The 25,154-nt window shown below is 41.6% G+C and overlaps 1 protein-coding gene across 3 annotated transcripts in view; it reads left to right on the top strand.

Moving 5' to 3' along the window:
* LOC119169162 (uncharacterized) overlaps positions 1 to 25,154 on the top strand; it is a 472,562-nt gene that overhangs the window by 213,567 nt on the left and 233,841 nt on the right. For all 3 annotated transcript variants that reach the window (XM_037420264.2, XM_037420263.2, XM_037420262.2), the window contains exon 2: positions 20,269 to 20,513. In XM_037420264.2, the coding sequence (XP_037276161.2) occupies positions 20,269 to 20,513 (245 nt within the window). The remainder of the gene's footprint in view (positions 1 to 20,268; positions 20,514 to 25,154) is intronic.

The following is a 25,154-nucleotide window of genomic DNA, read 5'->3' as shown; positions in this document are numbered from 1 at the left end:
GAAGCTCTAGCATTTGAATTGGCCTTTTCGGGCTTTTAAATTAGTATAGATGCATACCCACATTATCCTACATCATACAAGATTTCAACCTTATAATGCAAGTGTGTTACAACTCCTACAGATATTGCTATTGCTTTGTGTGTGCATGATCTGAGGGCAAAAATCTACTCACAGAAAAGCAATAATGCTCAGAAAGCCGCCTACCATTTTAGCTAACAGTAAAACAAATAAGAAAAATATTTTCAACAATTTATTTCACTAAACACTTTCTTGCACATGGTTACTTAAAACCAAGTGCAGTGTATATAGATATTACAAGGCCATCCCAAACAACCCAAAAAGAATAAGCCATAGTGCATACCAATCCGGATTGAAATTTGTGTACCAAAAACATCAATACAATAGAAATAAACTGAAGATCCAAAATAAGTGACAAGTAAAACAAGGATTCACACGCAGTATTAGGTTTGATCAGTTATTAATATAGGACACTCGCGAAGCGTCCATTGTTAACCTAGAAAAACATGTGCAAGCAAGAGAAATTGTCACTAGACGTAAGCTGTTCGTCAAGATGATATCGATGGTACAGTTGTACCATTAGTGATGGCACCTGGATGCTATCCTTCGACATACGTAGCAAAACTACGGAATTAGTATCGTGAAACGTCAGTGCTTACGTAGCTACCTAACCTGTGGTGCACATTGTAGTAGTAGTCAGTTCTGTCGCTGGAGCTTAGGTCGAGAACTGTTTTCTTAGGGGGTTCACTTGGCCGTTTAAGGAGCCTTCGCCACATTATTTTGACACCGGGAGACTTGTTTGCATGGGTGACATCAAGATCCGGCAGTTATGAACCGTATTCCATATCTTCAAAAAAATTTAAAAAACACGTTTCAACAATAAGGTGTTAAAAGAGCAAAGCGAGATTGACCTTAACTTCTTATATTCTAATTTCATTCTAAAATGCGATTACTCATCCAAACTTTTAAGAGAGTGTTTGAAACATTTAAATTACCTTAGTGGCAGTTTTGGTGCCTTTGCAGCTCCAATTGGCTGGAATGTAATACAGCGCAGAATATATGTTTAAATACACATGCAGATTAAAACATTCTGTACCCCCACCTATACAAACGTGCACACACCCACCCACACACACGTACACGCGCACACACATGCATTCACACGCAAACACACGCACTCAAATTGATGTAAAGCTATACAATATTTTCGAAGTTTGCAATTAAATGGAAACAACGCCATTTTCCTTACCTAAGAAAAATCAATGTGGAACTTTTTCGACGTGCGTAGAGAAACGTACGGTAAAGTTTCTTTTTCCTACAGTAAAATAACGCTGCGGGCCATTATCGAGGTGTCCAATAACAAGTGGGTTGTTAATCTCGAAGCCAGTCACTGGAAAAAAACTTCTGAACTCTAGGCGCTACCATCACTGCTTGTTTATTATTACGTTAACAGTACAGAAGCAGCACATTTACACATAAAAATGCTCTGTACTTGACATATAAAATCCAATAGTGTCTAAAGTGGTGCGATATAAAAGTTATTAGTAAGGTAAATTAGTGCAAATGTTTTGTGAAGAATTTACATTACATGACATGGTGCTGCGCTCAAGAAAGATACTTCACAACGCACCGAAAACCACTTAGAACACCACCTTGCGGTCACAGACGTTAAAATAGAGAAACATTATGTGACGTCACTTTGAACAGCACCCTGTTGTTGCAGACGTTAAAATACGGAAACATAAGGTGACTTCGCATGGCGCAAACTGTAAACTAGTTCGTCGTAAACTGGAAAGGCTGTCGAAGCGAGCCAGTCGTGCAAAGAACGCTTTTGAAAGGTTATCGTGAATTGCCCTAACAAACTCACGCAGGCAATACGAGCAAGCGAGCATTGGTATTTCCATAAAAGGCATTGTTTTACACAAGAAACCTCAGTGAACCAAGCCTATAGTTAAACACATCAAACTGGCACAGTGGCAGTTTCGTTGTGAGGATTTGATCATGTCTATGATTTCTTGCTCGACAAGGTACACTATGTTGCTGAGAGACGCTTTCGCATTCATTATGCTAGTTCATGCACAGAAAAACTCTTTGTTTGGTTGTGGTTGCATAATCATTCAAGCTACAAAACAAAGACAGAGCTCAAAACAAGCAATAAAAATGCGCAAGGATTGCCTGTGCCGTACCGCTAAAGCATAAGCAGTATAAATGCTCATCACTCACCTCTGGAAACCTACCGCAGATTCAATAGACTGGGGCTTCAAAAGCAAACTTGTTAACGATGGCCCAGAGCCTCCAAAACCACCTAGAAACATGAACAAACCTTCGGAAAAGCACGCACGTTCACGAGAGAAGAAAATGGCGCGTGCTGCTTGTAACCCTATGCAGCACTTGTCAACTCCGTAACCACAGCAACGCTCGCCAGTGAAGAGATTTTTGCTGAGAGTGCATGGACGTGCTTTCTTCTGCTTGCAGGATGATCCAATGCCGAGAAACGCGGAGGTTCAGCAATCGTTATTTCGCGAATGCTCGATCCACGTTGAGCGTGCTTTCTTCTATTGCAAATTTCGAAATCCAAGAAGAGATTCATGGGAAGGACCTCCTCCCCGACACGCCTAAGCTGTATAAACAGGTTCTTCATGCTATGTGGAACATACGATGCAGATACGGCGTCGCTTTGCCGCCGTAAGTGGAACAACCATAAAAGCATGCCACTTGATAACTGGAACAAATCGCTGGGCTCAATTACATATATCGGGTTCCACTTAAGTAAACAAAAACACAAGAAAAAAAACAGCTTCTGTTTAAGATAAGCCTCACCAGACCACTCTGATCTACATAACACCTCCATCTGTTCCCGTTAACGACTGTTTTATCTGGAACCTATGTGGATCAGGATTAAGTGTAGAGCGGGTATGTGCCACTGGTGGCTACGTGCGTACATACGTACGTACATACATACATACATACATACATACATACATACATACATACATACATACATACATACATACATACATACATACATACATACATACATACATACATACATACATACATACATACATACATACATACATACATACATACATACATACATACATACATACATACATACGGAGGAGCGACGCACCCATGCCCGACGGTTCTTCGCCCCTAAAAACCTAGTACTAATGACACAGAGGGACTTGTACCCGGGTCCACTGGGTGCCAGGCCAGTATTCTATCTATGAGCTACGCCGATGCTTGGGACTTGTTGGTAAACTTGCCTTAGGCAGGCTTGAGGTCGGGAAAGCAATCACGTTAATACGACTCATAAAGCATTTTAAACAGCAAAAGAACCAGCAGTCGTCGCACAATGCGAATATTGTAACGAGTGGGTCATCCAATGCTCGAACCCATTACAAGAGCTTGTTTTTTATCAGCTAATAACTGTGGCGCATACCCACTTCAGGCGCAATTCCTCATCGCTGTCACCCACTGCATAAACAATGGGCACCAAATTCCTCGCAATGGTTTAGCGGATGCCTCGCTTCTCAGAAGAATGACGGGAAATAGCATAGCGAATGCCGACCTACTATCCTAAAACTTTCATTAAAAATGCCGTAATACTGCATTGACTCACCAGAAATAGAACGTGTTTGTGTGGTGCAAAAGGGAGACCTGGTTTGTTTACGTCTAGCTTGTTTATCACCGTAATAGTACACACATATGCGGCCATCTGAGAAACGCTTTCTGGCTGCTTTTTATCAGAAGTGAAAGTGGTTTAATTAAGTTACGTGTGGAATGACGAAAGTACTCGTGCTACAGAAGATCACAAGCTAGAAATCGATTGATATGTTGAGTTTCACGTCCCAAAACCCCCATATGATTTGATAGACGCCGTAGTGGAGGGCTCTGGAAATTTTGACCACCTGCGGTTCTTTAACGTGCACCCATATCTGAGCACATGGGCTTACAGCTTTTTTGCCTCATAATCTAAAAATCGTGCAATTAAACCTTAGAACGTAGCAGGTGTGTGCGCAGTAAGGGGTTAGTACATGCAACTACAAATGCAACTATAGACGCAAAGATGTTTCATCACTTTCGGAAATTGTTGAAATACGCATTTCCCACACGCCCTAGCCTGGCAAAAGTGTTCTATGCAATAACATACATTTTCAACAGGTGTAGCAACTGTATGTGCCGGTGCGATTTGGGGTCACCTATATGCAGGGATTGTCCTTATCTACAGGAATTGCACCAGCATAAAACTTCTAATGAGGTAAAACATGAAAAGAAATCTTCCTAGTTATTGGTCATCCGTTTTCATAACTACAACTATTTTGTTATTGATAGCCAGGTATATTTACGAAGCACGAGACATCAAGCACACGAAATAAATCACTAAATGTAAACACATGTTAAAATTCGACAACTGTTACGCTTCTATAATACATGGCGAAAGCCGCGTCAGTGATGCCTCACGTACGCTTGTTTTCTGACGTTCGCTCATAACATCAAGTTCCTTTATTTGATTTGTCTTGTTTCTCTGTGTATTTTTGTACTGATTTCACGAATTTGTTCAGTTCTTCAAAATATATGAGTAAGTTTTAAACGAGATAGGTGATGGCCGTGTTTTTATCATCCGGTGGAGAGAAGTCAGACCACACGTCATAAATTTAAGACGAAATTCCTCATGAAACGCGCAAATTGACCATCGGCGTCGGTGTTCCGACTCGGCGGCAACACGACATACGATTCAAATACGATCATAGGCGTGCACACATGGTTACATGGTTCCCCGTCAAGGGGTGAATATTCATCGCAACGTGCCCCCTTCCCTATTATGTCAACGTTTGGGGCTGACTTCGAGCCCGCCACCCACGTATTGCAGCGCCCTCTCCCTATAGTGTTATTATATGTGGGTGATCACTTTGCACCCCTCTTCTTCTTAGGAGACTATGCAGGCACCCCTTTGCCCTCCTACATGACCACGTCTGTGCGTACAATTGATGCGAAGATTATCATGTGATAAAGTTACCATGACACAAACGATGCCAAAGTTTGTGACGCCATCATGTCACCTCATTATGGCATCATCGCTTTACACTGTTTCCTGATCGGCCAACCAACCAGGAATGCAGTGCAAACAAAGTGAGGTGCAGAACCTTTCAATAAATTACTTAAAACCTTACAGGTAGTACGAAAGCACGTTCCATGCTGTAAACTATAGGGGGAGGGTAGATTTACTTTGTCGACTGAAGAAAAACAACGTGTATTTCCCATCGATCTGTCTCGGGAGACAGTACAGTTAAGGAACTTGCCACTTGTTATTGTTAATGGCGGCGTAAAAGGTAAACAGATCCAGTTATTGATCTCGTCACCGATTAGTCATGTTAGTATTAAGATGGTGTCGATCATAAACCAATTGAACGAGACGTGAGAGTTACGCTAATTACCCTATTTTTTTTTCAACACCGCGCCCATACCAATGGGCACATACAGCTTCGTATGAAGTATTTAAGGCTTTCAAACATCCGAGAAAATAGGATAGGGCAGGAGGAAGACTTACAAAATTATTATAACGCACGAAATAAAGAGGTCTCAAATGCATTAGCAGGAGCTAACCACTTACTGCGCACACACGTGCTACGTTGTAACGGTTATTTACACGATTTCTAGCTTATGAACTTCTGTAGCACGTCTACATTCCACACGTATATAAATTACAATTTTTTCGCTCATTATAAAATGCATCTAGGAAGCGTTGCTCAGATGGCCGCGTATGTGTGTACGTTTGCGGATATATACCAGTTAGACGTAAACAAACCAGATCTGCCTTTCGCACCACACAAACAAGTGCTATGTGCGGTGAGTCAAAACAGTATTCTTTTGCACGAACATAGTATTCAATATCGCCAAAATTACTACAATGTTGACTAACAGCCATAAAAACGTCAGGCGTTTAGCAGACGCCGGTCACTTTGCCACGGCTTTCATCGTGGGAAAAGCCCACGATGGATGGATTGATTCATATGGCGGTATTGTTTACATCGGGCACCGGCTAGCGCCACCTAACCGTAATACATAGTTCACAAAAACTAGATTTACTATTTTGTAATAGTGAAGTTACGGACTGGTGCTTTGCCGTGAACAGCACTTGGCCTCAGACAGTAGACAACTACCCGGAGAATTATCATAGATTTATTCCTTAGCTGTTTCCTACTTATAGGATCATTATATCTCTAGGCAACATAGAGGAATACTATAGCATTATTGAAAAGGTGGTAGGTATCGTAATTAAACTGAATAAGAGATACAAGATGAAGGTGGTACAGGCTTACGTGCCTACATCCAGCCATGATGACGCTTCAGTTGAAAGCTTCTATGAAGACGTGGAATCGGCAACGAGTAAGGTCAAAACACAGTATAGAATACTGATGGGAGACTTTAATGCAAAGGTAGAGAAGAAGCAGGCGGGAGACCAGGCAGTAGGAGATTATGGCATCGGTACTAGAAACGCCAGAGGAGAACTACTAGTAAAACTCGCAAAACGCAATAATTTACGGATTTTGAATACCTTCTACCGAAAACAAGGAAACCGTAAGTGAACATAGAGGAGCCCTATGGCGAAAATAAGAACGAAATCGACTTTATAATGAGTGCACACCCAGGCATCGTGCAGGATGTGGAAGTGGTTGGCAAGGTACGATGCAGTGACCATAGAATGGTACGGTCTCGAATTCGCCTAGACTTGAGAAACGAACGGCAGAAACTGATGCGCAAGAAGCCAATCAACGAGCTAGCACTGAGAGGGAAAGTACAGGAATTCAGAGTCTTGCTTCAGAACAGGCACTCGGCTCATAGTGAGGAAACCAACCTTAGCATAAATACAATGAATGATAATCCGACGAGTATCATTACGGAGTGTGCAGTGGAAGTTGGACCCAGGGTAGTTAGACAGGACACTGGCAAGCTTTCCCAGGAAACGAAGAATCTCATTAAGAAGCGTCAAATCATGAAAGTCTCAAGTACAACAGACAAAATAGAACTGGGAGAGCTTTCAAAGTTGATTATTAGGCGTAAGGTATCCGACGTAAGAAGGTATAACATGGAGAGAATTGAACATGCTCTGAAAAATGGAGGAAGCGTCAAAGCAGTGAAGAGGGAACATGGGATGGGCAAAAATCGGATGTATGCACTAAGAGACAAAGAAGGCAAAATAACTATCAATAAGGATAGGATAGTTAAAATAGCGGAGGAGTTTTATTTATTTATTCATTTATTTATTTTATTTAGTACATACTGCTAACCATAAATGATACAAGCAGGAAGGGCACATCACATACAAAAAGAAAACAGGAATAACATGCCCCATACATATTGCGACTCACTCTACTTAATTCACAATGAATGGGGATCACATAATTTGTTCCAATGAGACACTGTCCGTGGAAAGAAAGAATACATAAACACATCAGTTCTCGCGAAGTATGGGGTAAGCAAATCAGGATGGTGATGTCGGGTCTGCCTAGTTGATAGAAAAGATGAATACGGTGATGGATCAATGGCGAGTTTATGGTTAAGTAACAAGAAAAGGAAATTAAGCCGTTGTTTAAGTCTGCGCGAAGCAAGTGGCTGAATGTTATTTGCAGTCATTAGTGCAGAGGGTGAATCAGATGGTAAGTATTTGTTGTATATAAAACGAACTGCTTTCCATTGAACCCACTCAATTTTATCAATATTAAACTTAGTGTAAGGATCCCATACTTTGCTGGAGTATTCTAATTTAGGTCTTACAATATAAAAATAGCTAAGAAGCTTTACATTTGGAGGGCAGTTACGCAGTTTATGTCTTAAATGTCCCAGTTTTCGGAAGGCAGCTGAACATACGTTGTCTATGTGGACGTTCCAGGATAAATTGTTAGTTATGGTCAAGCCCAAATATTTATAACTAGTGACCTCTTTCAGGGATGACGGCCCTAGTTTGTAAATGTAGTCAAGCGAATTTTTTTTTTGACGTGTCAGACGCATACAGACACTTTTGTCCACGTTGAGGGTCATTCCCTATTCATTACGCCACTGATCTATATTGGAAAGATTTGTGTTAAGTTTGTTTTGATCATGAACAGAGTGAATATCACGAAACAAAACACAATCATCGGCAAATTATCTAATTTGTACTGTAGGTGTTATGGCATTGACAATATTGTTGATGTAACTGAAAAAAATCAATAGCCCCAGTACACTTCCCTGGGGCACACATGATGAGACATGAAGAGATGGTGAACGGTGGTCATTAATGGCAACAAACTGTGACCGGTTAGTAAAATATTCGGCAATCAAGTTTACGAGAATGTCTGAAAGCCCAATCCGCTTAAGTTTTTGAATCAGTTTATCGTGAGGTACTCTGTCAAACGCCTTACTGAAATCTAAAAAAAATTGTCAGTTTGCCTATTGTTATCAAGATTTAGTGCAAATTATTGGATTACTGTAACCAATTGCGTTACTGTTGAATATCCCTTTCTAAACCTGTGTTGTAATTCTGTCAAAATAGAATGTTGGTCCAAAAAATTTACTATTTGGGGGGGGGGGGCAATAATATGTTCAAATAATTTACAGCAGAATGACGTTAGAGATATAGGACGATAATTTTGAGGAGAAAGACGGTTCCCTTTTTTGTATATGGGACTAATCCGAGCGGCCTTCCAGTCACCTGGTAACTTTGATGACAACAATGAAACACAAAAAAATTTATACAGGAAATTTACGACGTTTTGCATAACTTTTTAGAAACAGATTTGGCAGATCATTTGGTCCAGACGATGTTTTGGACTTAAGGTTTGAAAACATCGCGAATACGCCAGAGTAAGGCACAAAAATGCTTCAGATGGATCAAAAACTTTATCGCTTGGTACGAATGTACTGTAACCAGAAAACACACTTTGAAAATACGTATTAAAATGCTCAGCCACCGCTTTCTGGTCAGTAACAATCACGCCCTCAATAGCTATTTCTATCACGGGTTTCCTTTTATTTATTTATTTATTTATTTATTTATTTATTTATTTATTGTACCCTCAGGGCCAGAGGCATTGAAGAGGGGAGTGGGTTTACAAACAATGGATTCAGAAGGAGAGTAAAGGGGAGTACAGAATTCAACGTTTGCTGAATAATCAATTTTAGCTGATAACAAAGTTAGGACACAAAAGCAGAACAAAAGAGATCTAGTGTACATATTTTAAATAATCTAAGTATACAATTCTTGCTACAAAACACATCAGAACACGCAAGAACATAAACAAAAAAACGAAAAAGGCACACGTCATAAGTAACCTCAATTTACAATGTTTGTTAGTGCAGCGCGAAACAGCTGATAATCAGTAATCGCAGCAGTCGCTCCATGAAGCTGGTTCCAGTCTTTGCTGGTGCGTGTGACAAAGGATTCTGCACGATCTTGTTTGGCATATCGGTATACCAACTTTGTGCGCATGATCGATGCGAGAGGACACGTAGAACGGTGAAAGAAAAAGATTAGCACGAAGGTGGGGGCTGTTATGGAAGATTTTATGAAAAAGGCACAGGCGAAAAAACTTACGACGAGAAGAAAGGGAAGTCAGCTGCAACGAGTTTTTCATAGCTGTAACGCTTGCTGTTCGATCGTAATCGTGTAGGATAAACCGGGCAGAGTTATTTTGGACCAGTTCGAGGGCTTTAATCAAATAAACCATGCTGGCACCCCAAACTGAAGCAGCATATTCTAATTTACTTCTAACCAAGTTCTTATACATAAGTAGTTTTAGAGAAGCAGGTGAAGAAGAAAAATTGCGACGAAGATAGCCTAACATACGGTTTGCATTGTTAATAATGTTGCTTATGTGAACAAACCAGGCCAGGCAAGAAGTAATGTGCACACATAAGTACCGTTAGGATGAAACACAATCGAGTAGAACATTATTAAGATGGTACGAGGTGGGAGTGGTTGAAGTTCGACATACGCGTAAAACTTTACACTATTTAATATTGAGGTTCATTAGCCAAAGACTGCACCAGTTTGAAATAGCGTTAAGGTCGTTTTGTTAAATACTAACATCGCTTGTGTCATTAATTTCACTAATTATCACACAGTCGTCAGCGAACAGGTGTATGTTTGATGAAACGCAATCAGTGAGGTCATTGATGTAAATTAAAAATAAGAGGAGGACCAGGACTGAGCCTTGGGGTACGCCCGAATTAACAGAACATTCTGGGGAATTATACGAGTTGGCTGCAACAAACTGTGTACGGCCACACAAAAAGTGTTTGTCAGCAATATAATTCCAGAATTTACTTGGGTCGTTTTTTATGAAATTGGGCAGCAGTGTCATAAAGTAGCGATCTTTAGTGGAGGGTACGGCCCGTGCAAGGCTGATCTTGATGGTTAAAAGAGCACTAGTCTGCGCTTGCTTTTTCCGTAATCGCTTTATGTTTCGCTTTAAATGAATAATATCGCGCGTAATCCAAGGAGTTTTCTATGAACCTTCTTACGTTTATTCGAAATAAAGTTGTCTATGCAATGGTAACACATTGCTTTAAATCGGTTCCACATTGTTCCGACATCTTCAGCATCAAGTACGGCAAAACACGATTCCATGTAGTCTATCACAGATACGTCATCTGCTCGTGAGTAATCTTTGAAACAACGAACCGATGATTTTTTATCGCTCGTGCATCTGGTAAGGGGAACGGATACACTAACCAAGTTGTGATCAGACAGGCCCTGTTCCACGGAAACAGTGTGCTGCTCTAGTTTTAGGCTTATAAATACCAAATCAAGAATGGAACTACTGGACCCATGCACACGGGTTGGCTCTTTCAGAACTTGCATCAGGTTATGAGTAAGCATGACGTCGAACAAAGCCTCCGTCTCTTTTTTGTTCAAGGGCCCCGTCGTAAAGCGTTCCCAGTCAACAGAAGGTAGGTTAAAATCACCAGCTAATAAAATTTTCTGGTTGCGAAACTGGGACATATGTTCACGTAATTTTGCCATGCATTCAAACGTACCCTCAGGGGGTCTGTATACGGCATATAAAATAAAACTATGGCTCTAACAAGACAGTTTGATGCATACACACTCTAGTTCATCGACACTCGCGATAATTGTAGCCTGTATTGTGTCTTTCACAAGGACGGCTATTCCACCACCCCTTGTAGCTCTGTCTTTCCTAAACACTTTATACGATGGTGGAAATACGTAATCGTCAGCTATTTCAGGGCGCAACCATGTCTCAGACACAACCACCACATGAGGGTCATATTCAAGTAAGGCAATTTCCATAAGTTCAGTCTTGTTGTTTATGCTTCGGACATTCCCCTTATCCAATCGGAGACAGTTTTGTTCTGAGCGCTACACGCGAATATTGGAATGTTTACTATTTGTTGACCAAATCCACGAAGAAATCGTAGAATGTCCTCATAAGTCTTGATAAGTGGCTGGGCATATCGTCTGGTTATAGGACGATTGCTGCTTCCGTGGTTTTTTTTTTTTTTTCAAGCGGTATTCTTTCTCCCTTTTCTTAGTCCAAGACAAATGCTCGGTTATTTATGTACAGCTTGTCAAAGACCAAGTTTACTCTTTCGTTATTATCTCGGTTTGCTTTGGCACTTGTCCAAAGCTTTTTTATAATGTCTCCTATTCTTGGGGAAATTCTTCACCGATAACCAATGTTGTGTTTTTAAGTTTAGATCTTTTCTTTAGTATTTTAGTCTTGTCTAGCCAATCAAGCAACTTAAAAATTACAGGCCTAACTTTGCCGGCTTGAGGTCTACCTATGTGATGAATGCGCTCTATGTTGACAGGTTCTAGCTCCATGATGTCACCTAAAATGCCTTTGTTGACGGCGTTTTCAAAAGTTTCGTTGTTTTCATTTACTGTCTCAGGAAGACCGTAAACAATAAATTGGATCGCCGACTATGATTTTTTAGGTGCTCAATTTTTGTTTCCAGAACAGTAATTGTTTGTGTCAAAGTCTACAACTGTTTCTGACCGGCATTTACCTTTCTTTCGAGCCCAGATAAAGTATCTAGCTTCTTCTCAATCTCTGACAGTTGCTTCTCCTTAATTTTTTTAACATCTACCACAATAGCTTCCAGCATTTTAAAAATTCGCTCCAGGTCAGGGCCCGGGTTCATCTCAATATTCCCACAGGGTAACAATAACTTCCCAAGTACAATTTCTGCGTGTCACAACAAACAGCACAACCATGGGCATGGCAGCACCAGCAAAAATGAATCGTCATAGCAGACACATTTCCCATAATGTTTTCTCACCTGGAGAAGAAACACGAATGGATTACGGACGGTCCTCATGCTGGTACAGCCGCCGCGCCCAATGGTCGAGATGGCCGCTGGACGTGAACTTATAGTTGAGTTGCATGGTGCTGCCACCTGCCAGTCATCCACGGCACAGTTAGTCGCTTGGCCACGACGCAGGCTGTCCCAGGGCGTTGATACTCGCACATCAGGCACGCGCAAGATAGGAGCATCGCAGGCATGCGCAGATGTTGTTTCGCAGCTCCCTGAGCATCCGGCACGAACTGGCGGCAGAAAGTTGATGATCTGGAGAAGAAACACGAATGGGTTACGGACGGTCCTCATGCTGGTACAGCCGCCGCGCCCAATGGTCGAGATGGCCGCTGGACGTGAACTTATAGTTGAGTTGCATGGTGCTGCCACCTGCCAGTCATCCACGGCACAGTTAGTCGCTTGGCCACGACGCAGGCTGTCCCAGGGCGTTGATACTCGCAGATCAGGCACGCGCAAGATAGGAGCATCGCAGGCATGCGCAGATGTTGTTTCGCTGCTCCCTGAGCATCCGGCACGAACTGGCGGCAGAAAGTTGATGATCTGGAGAAGAAACACGAATGGGTTACGGACGGTCCTCATGCTGGTACAGCCGCCGCGCCCAATGGTCGAGATGGCCGCTGGACGTGAACTTATAGTTGAGTTGCATGGTGCTGCCACCTGCCAGTCATCCACGGCACAGGCAGTCACTTGGCCATGACGCAGGCTGTCCCAGGGCGTTGATACTCGCAGATCAGGCACGCGCCAGATAGGAGAATCACAGGCTTGCGCAGATGCCGTTTCGCAGCTCCCCGAGCACCCGGCAGGAACTGGCGGCAGAAGGTTGATGATCTGGAGAAGAAACACGAATGGATTACGGACGGTCCTCATGCTGGTACAGCCGCAGCGCCCAATGAGATCTGTACAGTAGCCGGGACAACCACGACTTGAATACTATAAGAACTAGCAGTCCCCCAGATGACATCCCACCAGTAATGATAGAAGAAGTCAGAAAAGCTTTGGAGAGCATGCAAAGAGGCAAAGCTGCTGGTGAGGATCGGGTAACATCAGATCTGCTGAAATATGGAGGACAGATTGTGTTAGAAAAACTAGCCACCCTGTTTACGAGGTATCTCCTGACGGGAAGAGTACCAGAGTCTTGGAAGAACGCTAACATCATCTTAATACATAAGAAAGGAGATGACAAAGACATGAAGAAATACAGGCTGATAGCGTTCTCTCTGTAGTATACAAGATAATTATAAAAGTAATTGCTAACAGAGTAAAGAAAACATTAGAATCCAATCAACCAAAGGAAGAAGCAGGATTTCGAACTGACTACTCCACAATCGACCACATTCATATTATCAATCAGGTAATAGAAAAATGCTCACAATATAACCAACCACTATACATAGCCTTCATAGATTACGAGAAGGCGTTTGATTCAGTAGAAATATCAGCAGTCATGCAGACACTGCGGAATCAGGGCGTCGATGAAGTATATATAAACATCCTGGAAGAAATCTACTGGGGATCAACTGCTACCATGGTGCTTCTTAAAAAAAGCAATAGACTACCAATCAAGAGGAGTGTAAAGCAGGGGAACGTAATCTCTCCAATTCTATTTACCGCGTGCTTACAGGAGGTTTTCAGATCCCTAGAATGGAAACAGTTAGGGATAAGAGTTAATGGAGAGTACCTTAGTAACCTGCGCTTCGTCGATGACATTGCATTGCTGAGTAACTCAGGGGACGAATTGCAACTCATGATTACGGAGTTAGATAAGAAGAGCAGAAAGGTAGGTCTTAAAATGAATCTGTAGAAAACGAAAGTAATGTACAACAACCTCGGAAAAGAGCAGCGCTTCGATATAGGTGATAGTGCGCTTCAAGTTGTAAAAGACTATGTCTACTTAGGGCAGGTAATAACCGTGGAGCCGAACCACGAGATTGAAGTAACTAGAAGAATAAGAATGGGGTGGAGAACCTTTGGCAAGCACTCTCAAATTATGATAGATAGATTGCCACTATCCCTGAAGAGAGAGGTATATAAGAGCTGTATCTTGCCGGTACTTAGCTATGGAGCAAAAACCTGGAGACTTACAAAGAGGGTTCAGCTTAAATTAAGGACGACGCAGCGAGCAATGGAAAGAAAAATAGTAGGTGTAACCTTGAGGGAGAAGAAGAGACCAGAGTGCATTAGGGAACAAACGGGGGTTAAGGATATCATAGCTGAAATCAAAAAGAAAAAATGGACATGGGCCGGGCATGTAGCGCGTAGACAGGATAACCGCTGGTCGTTAAGGGTAACTAACTGGATTCCCAGAGAAGGAAAGCGGGTTAGAGGGAGACAGAAGGTTAGGTGGGAAATGAGATTAAGAAGTTGTCGGGTATAAATTGGCAGCAGCAAGCGCAGGACCGGGTTAACTGGCGGAACATGGGAGAGCCCTTTGTCCTGCAGTGGACGTAGTAAGGCTGATGATGATGATGATATCTCTAGTGCCTACTTTTTATAGATGCCTATTCTCAACGTGTCGATTTGCGTTTCCTTCACCTTCTTAACCAATAGTTCTTTTTGGTTTGGTCCTCTGCTGTTTTCGAAGTATTTAGCCGTCAATTTTCTGGTTTGTTTCTTCCATTCTGTATCGACATTCCTCATTTATAGATTGCTGAAGACCTTCCTAGCTCCACGCTCCTCTATTTCTCTCAATCGCACTTCTCAAACTTTATCTTGCTGCTAGCTTGCCTGCCCTCGAATGATGACCATACCACATTACCTTGTACTCCCTGATTTGGTGTATTCCCGTGAACTCCTAAAGCAAGCCTACCTATTCCACGTTGCTTAGTTTCTAATCTTGCTTCAACTTCTGATCTTATGCACAAGACCGCAATGCTGAACGTCAGACCAGGAACCATGACCCCTTTTCATATTTCTTACACAACATCATACTTATTCTAATTCCACAGTGCCCTATAAAACATCTCCGCTGCAATCCTGTTACCTTAGTCGTTGCGTATATTTCGTGTTTCCTTAGGTGCTCGGTCACATTGCTTATCCATGCACCCAGAAATTTGTATTTATTTGTTGCTTCTAGCGCAACCTCCTGTATCCTATGCTTACTACCTTCATTATCATTAAAGTTCAAGAGGGCTAATTTTTTCTTACTGAATCTCCAATCTAACTTATCTCCCACATTACCGCAGATGTCTATCAATCCCTGCAAATCTTCCTCGTTGTCGGCCATTAGCACTATATCATCTGCGTACATCAATGCTGGTAATGCCTGTTCAATGAGTTTTCCTTGTTTGACGAAAGAGAAGCTGTAGCCAACTCCATTCCCGTCAAATGTATTCTTTATTTCTTGTAGGTACATTATAAATACCAAGAGTGATAGCGCCCACCACTGCCTAAGCCCCCATTTCATCTCTGTGGGCTCGGATACCTGTTTTTCTCATTTTATAGCTACCTTGTCACTTTATAGATATGTTTTAAAAGCTTAGTGACTCTATTTTCCACATCTAGTATTCGCCACAGGTCTCCTTGAACCACACTATCGCACGCTCTCTTGATATTCAAAAATATGCTCTACACAGGGGCCTGTGTTTCTTTTCTACCTTTTTTTCGATGCACTGTGTCAGTCAGAACAGATTGTCTTCCAACCTCCTTTGTATCCAAAACCCATACAGTTTCCACAGCAACCTCTCATTCTCTATTCATGCCTGCCGTCTTTCCTTTAAAATATGCATCACCAGCTTGTAAACCACTGATGTCACTGTTACAAGACGGTAGTTGGTTATGTCAGTTTTTGCCCCTTTTCCTTTATAGATTATGCTCATCCTGCTAAGTTTCCGCCCACCAGGGACTTCATCATTGATTATTTTTTTTTGCTCACTCCCTCTTTTAAAGTTTGCCTAAACTTGGGACCCAATTCCTTTATCAGCATAATTGGGATGCCGTCAGGACCGGTTGATGTTCTGCTAGGAACCCTTTTCTCAGCCCTTTCCCACTTTTGTTGTGAAAATGAAACAACTGCGCCACTCCATCCATCCTTGTCTATTAAGGTGTAAAGGCACCTGCTTGTTTAAATTTTTCTGTCATCCTTATTGTATATAGTGAATTGCTTCGTCCCCTTCCAGCATAACACCTTGAGCTGTAGTAGTAGTAGTAGTAGTAGTAGTACTTTTATTTACAGTAAGCCGGATACAGAGCTCACTGCAGGGGCATGGGGCTAAAGGCTAACAGCCTGACAAAGGCCCTTGTCCCTCTGCAGTCCGTGACAGTGCAAAGCTTAGACATCAGCACTGACAAACAATGTATATATTCAATACATTGGTTTCAAGCAACCTGCAATTGTACACACAAAATTCAAACATAAATAGCATAAGAAGTTTACATAACACATTTTAAGCATTAGAGGTCACTCTCGTAAAAATTCACAACTAAACGATATCAATGAAACAACTCAAAAACAGACACAAAATGCATGCGCATACAATGAATTGCGCTGTATACACTCGTATAATTGACATAGAATTTTATGAACAATTTAAGCATTTGCAGAGGCATGAGACTTCATTACGTAGTTTTGGTAGTGTAGACCGGTGGTTATGAATAAGTTCTTTATTTGTTTCTTGAAAGTCGCACTACTAGCCCTAAAGTTCAATTGATCTGCAAGGGTATTTAAAACCTGGGGTACCTGGTAAGCAACACTTTGTTTTCCATACTTGGTTCTTGTTCTAGGAGCTTGTTTCTTTTGTTCTCGCAGACTGTAATGTGGTCTTTCGGTGCAACTTTCTTCATATAGCTTAGTCTTTTGTATTAACTGAAGCAATTTAAAATGATATAATTGAACAATTATGTATGGATGTTTAATGTATGGGATGTTTAATGAATAGTGAAGCAGTGCGCAAGTCTTGTAGATTCCCCCTGTATTTTTCAGAGGAGCGCAATATTTTCTTTTGTATAGTTATTAACTTATGGTAATTTCATTGTGATGTCGTTCCCCAGACTAACATCCCACAAGTTACTTTAGAACGGAAGAATGCATACTACATACTTATTTTTAATCTCAATGGGATTAAGTGCATTGTTCTAAAAACAACCAACTATTCGCGCTAATGCGGTGATCAGATGATTTACATGTGTGTTCCAGTTTAATTCCTCCTGAAACCATACACAAAGAAACTTTTGTTCCCTAACTTGTGCGATGCAATTTCCTTCGAATTTTACAGCTATGTTACTAATTGGTTTGTTTATAGGTCGGAATATCATACAGGTTGTTTTTTTTGTATTCAAGCGCAGTCCATTTTGCCTTAACCAATTTGAAAGATTGCTTAGATAATTATTTACACTGACCTCAAGCGATAGTAGATTGTCTGATGAAAAGAAAACATTCGTATCGTCAGCGTACATTATAAGTTCAGGAGAATGAGGTATATCGACAATATCATCTATATAGGCAAGGAACAATAATGGCCCCAGTAAAGACCCTTGGGGGACTCCTTGGTGTAATTTTATCTTTGCAGAAATAGTGGTATTCAGTTGTACATATTGATAACGATCTTCAAGGTAACCTTTAAACAGTTGTAATACAACTCCACGCACCCCATAACTTGATAATTTATGAATCAATGATTTGAATTGTATGGAGTCAAATGCTTTTTGAAGATCGAGAAAGAGCCCAAGAGTATATTTTTTGTTTTCTATATTTTCGATTATCTTATCTTTGATATACAGTAGAGCTTGTTCTGTTGATTTATTTTTTTGAAAACCATACTGACTTTTTGTTATTATTTGATGCTTATCAAAAAAGGATGCAAGTCTATCATAAATAACCCCTTCAAATATTTTTGATATTGTTGGAAGCACGGATATAGTTTGATAGTTCGCTAAAGTATTGATATCACCACCTTTATGTTCTGCATTGACTTTTGCCACTTTTAACTGCTTTGGAAATACACCAGATAGTTATAAACCTCTGCTCTAGGCTTGTCTCTTTACTAAGGAATTTTAGACAGTTCTAAAATTTTTCAGCTGCCCCTTATCCGTTTTATGTACTTCTGCCAGCCACTGAGCCCCTTTTGTTGTAATATTTTATTGATCAGAATGGATGCTTCCCTTCTACAACTTAGAAAGATGTCTCATTTTCTTTCAACATCATCTGTTGGTTCACTCCGCTGCTTGGCATGTCTGTGATCCATAGACTTCGTGAAGTTTTGCTATGGCTCTCTTAACATCCTCTTCCCACCAACTCTTGTTTTTGTGTCTCCTTTTTCGGAGTGACTTGTTACGTGCCTTTGCAAGCTCGAGCTCAAACAGTTTAATTTGATTCTTGTACGTCCACAGTGTTTTATTATCCTCAGTGATTACTTTCTCAATTTGTTTGGTAGTGATTTCTATTTGCATTTCTGAATAAAAAATCCCCTGTAGTTGCCCATCTGTTTATAGACTATCGCGTCGCCTAGCGGAATTCAGGCGCGTCCTCTCGTGGGTCATGAGTAGGCAGACGCTCTCTTCTTAGAGTAAATATACTGACTCATTCCCTTGTTCGCCATTGCTAGCATCAGCACCGAACTACTGTTAACGCGTTGGCAAGAAACGAACACAAATCACTTTGCATAATTCGTGCATCAGTGAAATACTAGACCGTCCGTGACGTGGTAAATCTGATCCATTCTTGCGAGACGCGAAGTTTTCCTGAAAATATGTGAAAACTTGCGCTTTTGATTATAGCCCGCAGAGTACACACATCAGCTTCGCAACAATTTCTGCAGCCACGTTGGATAATTAAATGTTATCATCTGACCTTTGCAGTTGAAACTCACCTTGTTTACGTACGTATAGAATTGGTAAGTGCTTTTATATGTACGCGAAAAGTATTGCAGGCTACCTTGTAGCACCTTCGCTTCTAAAAAGCTGTTTCCTGAGCTCGTAATGAACCAATTCAAAAAATTTTTGTGGCAAAATGTTCCTCATCGGACACCCAACAACTTCCACGGTTTGACTAAAATTTGGTATGAGCCTGGGGAGTGGCCTTTTAATTGAATGGACGTAAAAGGCGCGTTGCAGAAGTCAGGGCGCGTTCTCAAATGGTGTGTTCCGTCAGTACACACCTGTACTGACCAAACTACGTTGTTTGTTGTTCCACGAATTTTCACGATCGTGACGTTGCGAAAACTATTCGTTTCGATATCTTTGTTGCGATAGCGCTGATGGAACCTCCGAGTGCAGCGGAGTGCTCACTGTTAGAGTCTGCGACCCAAGTGCTACTTCGTGGGAGGTTAAATGCTCGTGTTTCATTAAAGAAACAACTCCATAGTGCTTACAGCGCAAGTAATGAAGACGCCGTGATATATTTGCAAACCACCGGTACGTTAAGCATTCTGTCCCGTGCAGCCGCGACGGCACGCTACTCGCTAGTGGTCCTACTGTGGCAAATCCCTCAGGCAGGCCCGGCATAAATTATCTCGAAGTGCGGTTCAGTTTACACGTCAATTGAAGTTCGCGCAGTTTTCTGTAGCACGTGCAGGATTGCGCAAGACGTCGTTGATGCAGGGTCGATCAGCTGACACCACCACTTTTCGCACTGTGGCAAGAGATGAGGTAGCGAACATTTTGTAGTTCCTAACGTTTGGGAAGGTACTTTGGTAAAATATACATTTATTCGACGATCAAGAGTTCATCCGGTGAAAGCGGCACGTGGCGTACGTCCGTGCGTCCTATTTTTCTTATGCGAGTTCATTTATCGGTCATTCTCCGGCAGCCATCTTGGATTGCGTGGCGCGCCGCCATTCCCAATAAACATATGCTTTTACGTTCACAATTGACGTAATTGCCCAAACGAACGACATGACAAATAATTCTCGCTTACTGATTTCGTCAAAAGCGTGAAACATTATTGATGTATACTTGCTTTAACTTGGGATGTTGGTGAAACTGGCGCAGGAGCGAGCATGGCGAGGTGCGAGGAGACCGCCGCCGGTCCCGTCTACAAGGGTGGCCGTGCGGAGGCGCTGACACAGCAGGCGCACACAGCGCTGCCCACAGTCACTGTGCGCGGCTTCCTGAATTTCCGCACAACAGTGGATGGCACCGTGATTGTGTTCACGCCGGCCTCCGACGGGAAGCCGACCGCGACTAGCACTGCCCGACCATCGTCGTCAACCAATGCAGTGGCACCTCAGCCCCAGGTGGGCATGTAGTGTTGTGGATGGGGGAAGAAAAAAGTGCAAATCAGCCGCTTTTAACATTGTATATATGACATGCAAGTGCAAGTAGGGTATCATAAACCAGAAAATAAAACAAATGGGGCCATAGTCTCTGAGAAATCGAAAAAATATATTACAGCCGACCTGTCATCTCACAAAGCAAGTTTGCCAATAGAGCTGCTTTGTATCTTGCCTTTAGTGTTCATATGCAAATACGCTGCTTCAAACAGACTGACAGTACTGATTCTCGACATCATATTCTTCCCGAACAACGTCGTGAACCATCCTACTTGGCCATCGCTATGCGCCTTCTTCAGTACTGGGACTAGCATTTGTTGGTGCGGTTTTTTCAGGCGGTATAGCAATTTCAAGTTTTTAGTAAACGTTCCCATGCTACGATGCTATGAAGTTCCACTACCTTGTAGCACTCTCGCCAAACATCATCTACAAAGTAGTGCATTTGTTAAGCACCCTTCTTTCTGAGGATGCCTATGACGATCCCAAGAAGACGCTTCTGCGCTCAGCAGTTTCACGTGTTCTCGCATCCGGCAGCTTCGTTCGTTCTGCTACAGAGCTAAGCGAGTGACGCCCCAGTCAATTACTTCGTCGAATAAAGCAGCTGCTCATATATATATATATATATATATATATATATATATATATATATATATATATATATATATATATATATATATATATATATGTATATGTATGTATATATATATATATAGATGGCGCTGACTGTCGCTCCTACTTCTAAATTCACAGATAAACCCAAAAAAAGTGGATGGAGGGAGTGCCGCTGTAATAGCTCAGTGGTTAGAGCATCGAACGCGTAATTCGAAGGTCGTAGGTTCGATTCCTGCTTACAGTTGGTAATTTTTTCATCCACTTTTCTTTCTTCTTATTTACATTCCATTAATGTTAATAACTTCCCCTGTACATTCCTTGGCATTACTGTCTGTTATATCTCATTATTATTGTGTTAAAAACACGGAAAAACGAGCCCTTAGGTATACACTTCTTTCCCTTATTTTCATTGAACGAGGGTCTCGTACTGGCAGACTTGGTGTGTTTAGGTTGTATAAGAGGGACAATTAATCAGCTGCCCGCTCATAATAAGTTCACGTGCTACGTGACGCCAAACATGCGCATAAGAGTGTTTTCACACTCGTTGTTTGGCTTATAGATGGCGCTGACTGTCGCTCCTACTTCTAAATTCACAGATAAACCCAAAAAAAGTGGATGGAGGGAGTGCCGCTGTAATAGCTCAGTGGTTAGAGCATCGAACGCGTAATTCGAAGGTCGTAGGTTCGATTCCTGCTTACAGTTGGTAATTTTTTCATCCACTTTTCTTTCTTCTTATTTACATTCCATTAATGTTAATAACTTCCCCTGTACATTCCTTGGCATTACTGTCTGTTATATCTCATTATTATTGTGTTAAAAACACGGAAAAACGAGCCCTTAGGTATACACTTCTTTCCCTTATTTTCATTGAACGAGGGTCTCGTACTGGCAGACTTGGTGTGTTTAGGTTGTATAAGAGGGACAATTAATCAGCTGCCCGCTCATAATAAGTTCACGTGCTACGTGACGCCAAACATGCGCATAAGAGTGTTTTCACACTCGTTGTTTGGCTTATAGATGGCGCTGACTGTCGCTCCTACTTCTAAATTCACAGATAAACCCAAAAAAAGTGGATGGAGGGAGTGCCGCTGTAATAGCTCAGTGGTTAGAGCATCGAACGCGTAATTCGAAGGTCGTAGGTTCGATTCCTGCTTACAGTTGGTAATTTTTTCATCCACTTTTCTTTCTTCTTATTTACATTCCATTAATGTTAATAACTTCCCCTGTACATTCCTTGGCATTACTGTCTGTTATATCTCATTATTATTGTGTTAAAAACACGGAAAAACGAGCCCTTAGGTATACACTTCTTTCCCTTATTTTCATTGAACGAGGGTCTCGTACTGGCAGACTTGGTGTGTTTAGGTTGTATAAGAGGGACAATTAATCAGCTGCCCGCTCATAATAAGTTCACGTGCTACGTGACGCCAAACATGCGCATAAGAGTGTTTTCACACTCGTTGTTTGGCTTATAGATGGCGCTGACTGTCGCTCCTACTTCTAAATTCACAGATAAACCCCAAAAAAGTGGATGGAGGGAGTGCCGCTGTAATAGCTCAGTGGTTAGAGCATCGAACGCGTAATTCGAAGGTCGTAGGTTCGATTCCTTCTAACAGTTGGTAATTTTTTCATCCACTTTTCTTTCTTCTTATTTACATTCCATTAATGTTAATAACTTCCCCTGTACATTCCTTGGCATTACTGTCTGTTATATCTCATTATTATTGTGTTAAAAACACGGAAAAACGAGCCCTTAGGTATACACTTCTTTCCCTTATTTTGTATATATATATATATATATATTTATATGCAGCTGCTCACGGCTGGTTATTTTTTCAGCCACTTTTCTTTCTCCTTATTTACATTCCATTGGTTCTAATAATTTAATAAATTCCCCTGTACATTCCTTGGCATTACTGTCTGTTAGATCTCATTAATATTCTGTTAAAACACGGAAAAACGAGACCTTAGGTATACACTTCTTTCCCTTATTTCATTAAACGAGGGTCTCGTACTGGCAGACTTGGTGTCTTCAGGTTGTATACGAGGGACTATTAATCAGCTGCCCGCTCATAATAAGTTCACGTGCTACGTGACGCCAAACATGCGCATAAAAGGGTGTTTTCACACTCGTCGCTTGGCTTATAGGTGGCGCTGACTGTCACTCCTACTTCTAAATTCACATATAAACCCAAAAAGGTGGATGGAGAGAAGGCCGCTGAGGTAGCTCAGTGGTCAGAGCATCGAACGAGTTACTCGAAGGTCATAGGTTCGCTTCCTGCTCACGGCTGGTTATTTTTTCTTCCATTTTTTTCTTTTTATGTGGATTCCATTGGTTATAATAAATTCCCCTGTACATTCCTTGGCATTACTGTCTGTTAGATCTCATTATTCTTGTGTTAAAACACGGAAAAACGAGCCCTTAGTTATACACTTCTTTCCCTTATATATATATATATATATATATATAAACGCGAGATTCACTGACGGCGCGCGCTGTTACGTGTGAGTTCATTTTATGAATACTGGCTAATGTGCAGGTGGTTCTGGCTTCAGCCTACCATGGACCTTAACAGACTTGCCGCATTGGCCGACAAGGTGATGGAAGTAGCCACACCAACCATCGCAACCGCAACAGCGTTGGAAGGTGCAAATGCTGAAGTGGCTGCGATGGTTTTTTTTGCTGCGATGGCTGCTTTATAGCAAGAACGTGGCAATATATCGCCTCTTTTTTGCTTAGAAGCTTCATTTTATAGTCTGCACTTGTATGTCCTTTTCTCTCCTGTCGTATTTCCATCCATTTTTTTGCGCAGTTACATTATAAATTATTACCAACTTGTCCCACTTACTGCTGTTATGGAGCGTCGTCCGTCAACACTGGTCGTCAACATCAACGGCCGGTCTAACAAAATGGCTCTATTACTTCAAAGCAACCGCAATGGGCATATAAACACTGACGGACGTACACTCGACAACCGCATCCGGATGTCTCAGTGATCCACTAGTCGTCCGCAAATTGTCGATCGGCGTCCAGCGGACATCCCAGGACTCTCAGGCACATATAAATTGGCGATCCAGCGGGAGTCCTGCGGGTGTTTATGGCAGATATGCGGATGTTCGACGGACATATAGGCCGTTTTATTGTATTAATGTTTTCATTATCGAACCTCCACTAAATAAGCATTTGGTAAATTACGAACTATTAGTGGACACCTAGTCGACCATTACTTTTTATATTTAATGCTTGATTGGTGGAGCTGGTCATATATGATAGAGGAGGTTCAGTGCAAACACGAGAACAAACAAAACACAAATGGTGTTTGTTTTGTCTCGTTCACTTCCATGCGGCAACGAGGCATGACAAACAGCATTTGTGTTTTATTTGTACCCGTGTTTGTGTTTGGAACGCACCTCTTCTATTTATATGAATAGCTGCACCAATGAAGCATTGTAAATAAAAGTGAACGTCAAACGATGTGTCCAATAAAGTTGGTTGATTTACCCAATGGATATCTCCTGAAGTTCGCACACCACTTCCCATGAGAACTTACCAATTATAGTGAGACTTGCATCGTTCCGAACTTTTTCACATTTATTAATTCACACAAAATAACATGTTTTTATGCATTGCAAACAGCTTTATTGCAACTGCCAATAATTGAAATGCGTCATGACTTATGCCAATACATTTTTTTTGTTTAAAGGTGGACCCTTTGCGTGCACGCATGATAGTCCTCAAACACATGCTTCTTTCGTAAGAACTGAAAACCAGAAGTCTGCCATTTTTACGAAAACGGTGATGTCTTGCAAGTGTACTGTATGGTTCCCCGAGGCAGCATGAAGACACAAACTGTATGTGTCTCCAAGATTTCCCGATTCGGCCGCTGACTTTCCGTCTCCTTATAGCGTCCATCATGTATTTGTCCCATTTGTGACCGTCCTGTGGGTATTTGTTATGTAACCGTCCAGTGTGTCCTCCAACTCTCTTAATTT

The sequence above is a fragment of the Rhipicephalus microplus genome, chromosome 2 (assembly GCF_043290135.1).
Source record: "Rhipicephalus microplus isolate Deutch F79 chromosome 2, USDA_Rmic, whole genome shotgun sequence".
Classification (NCBI taxonomy): Eukaryota; Metazoa; Arthropoda; class Arachnida; order Ixodida; family Ixodidae; genus Rhipicephalus; species Rhipicephalus microplus.
The sequence above is the reverse complement of the archived record's forward strand: the minus strand, read 5'-3'. Positions and strand labels throughout refer to the sequence as shown.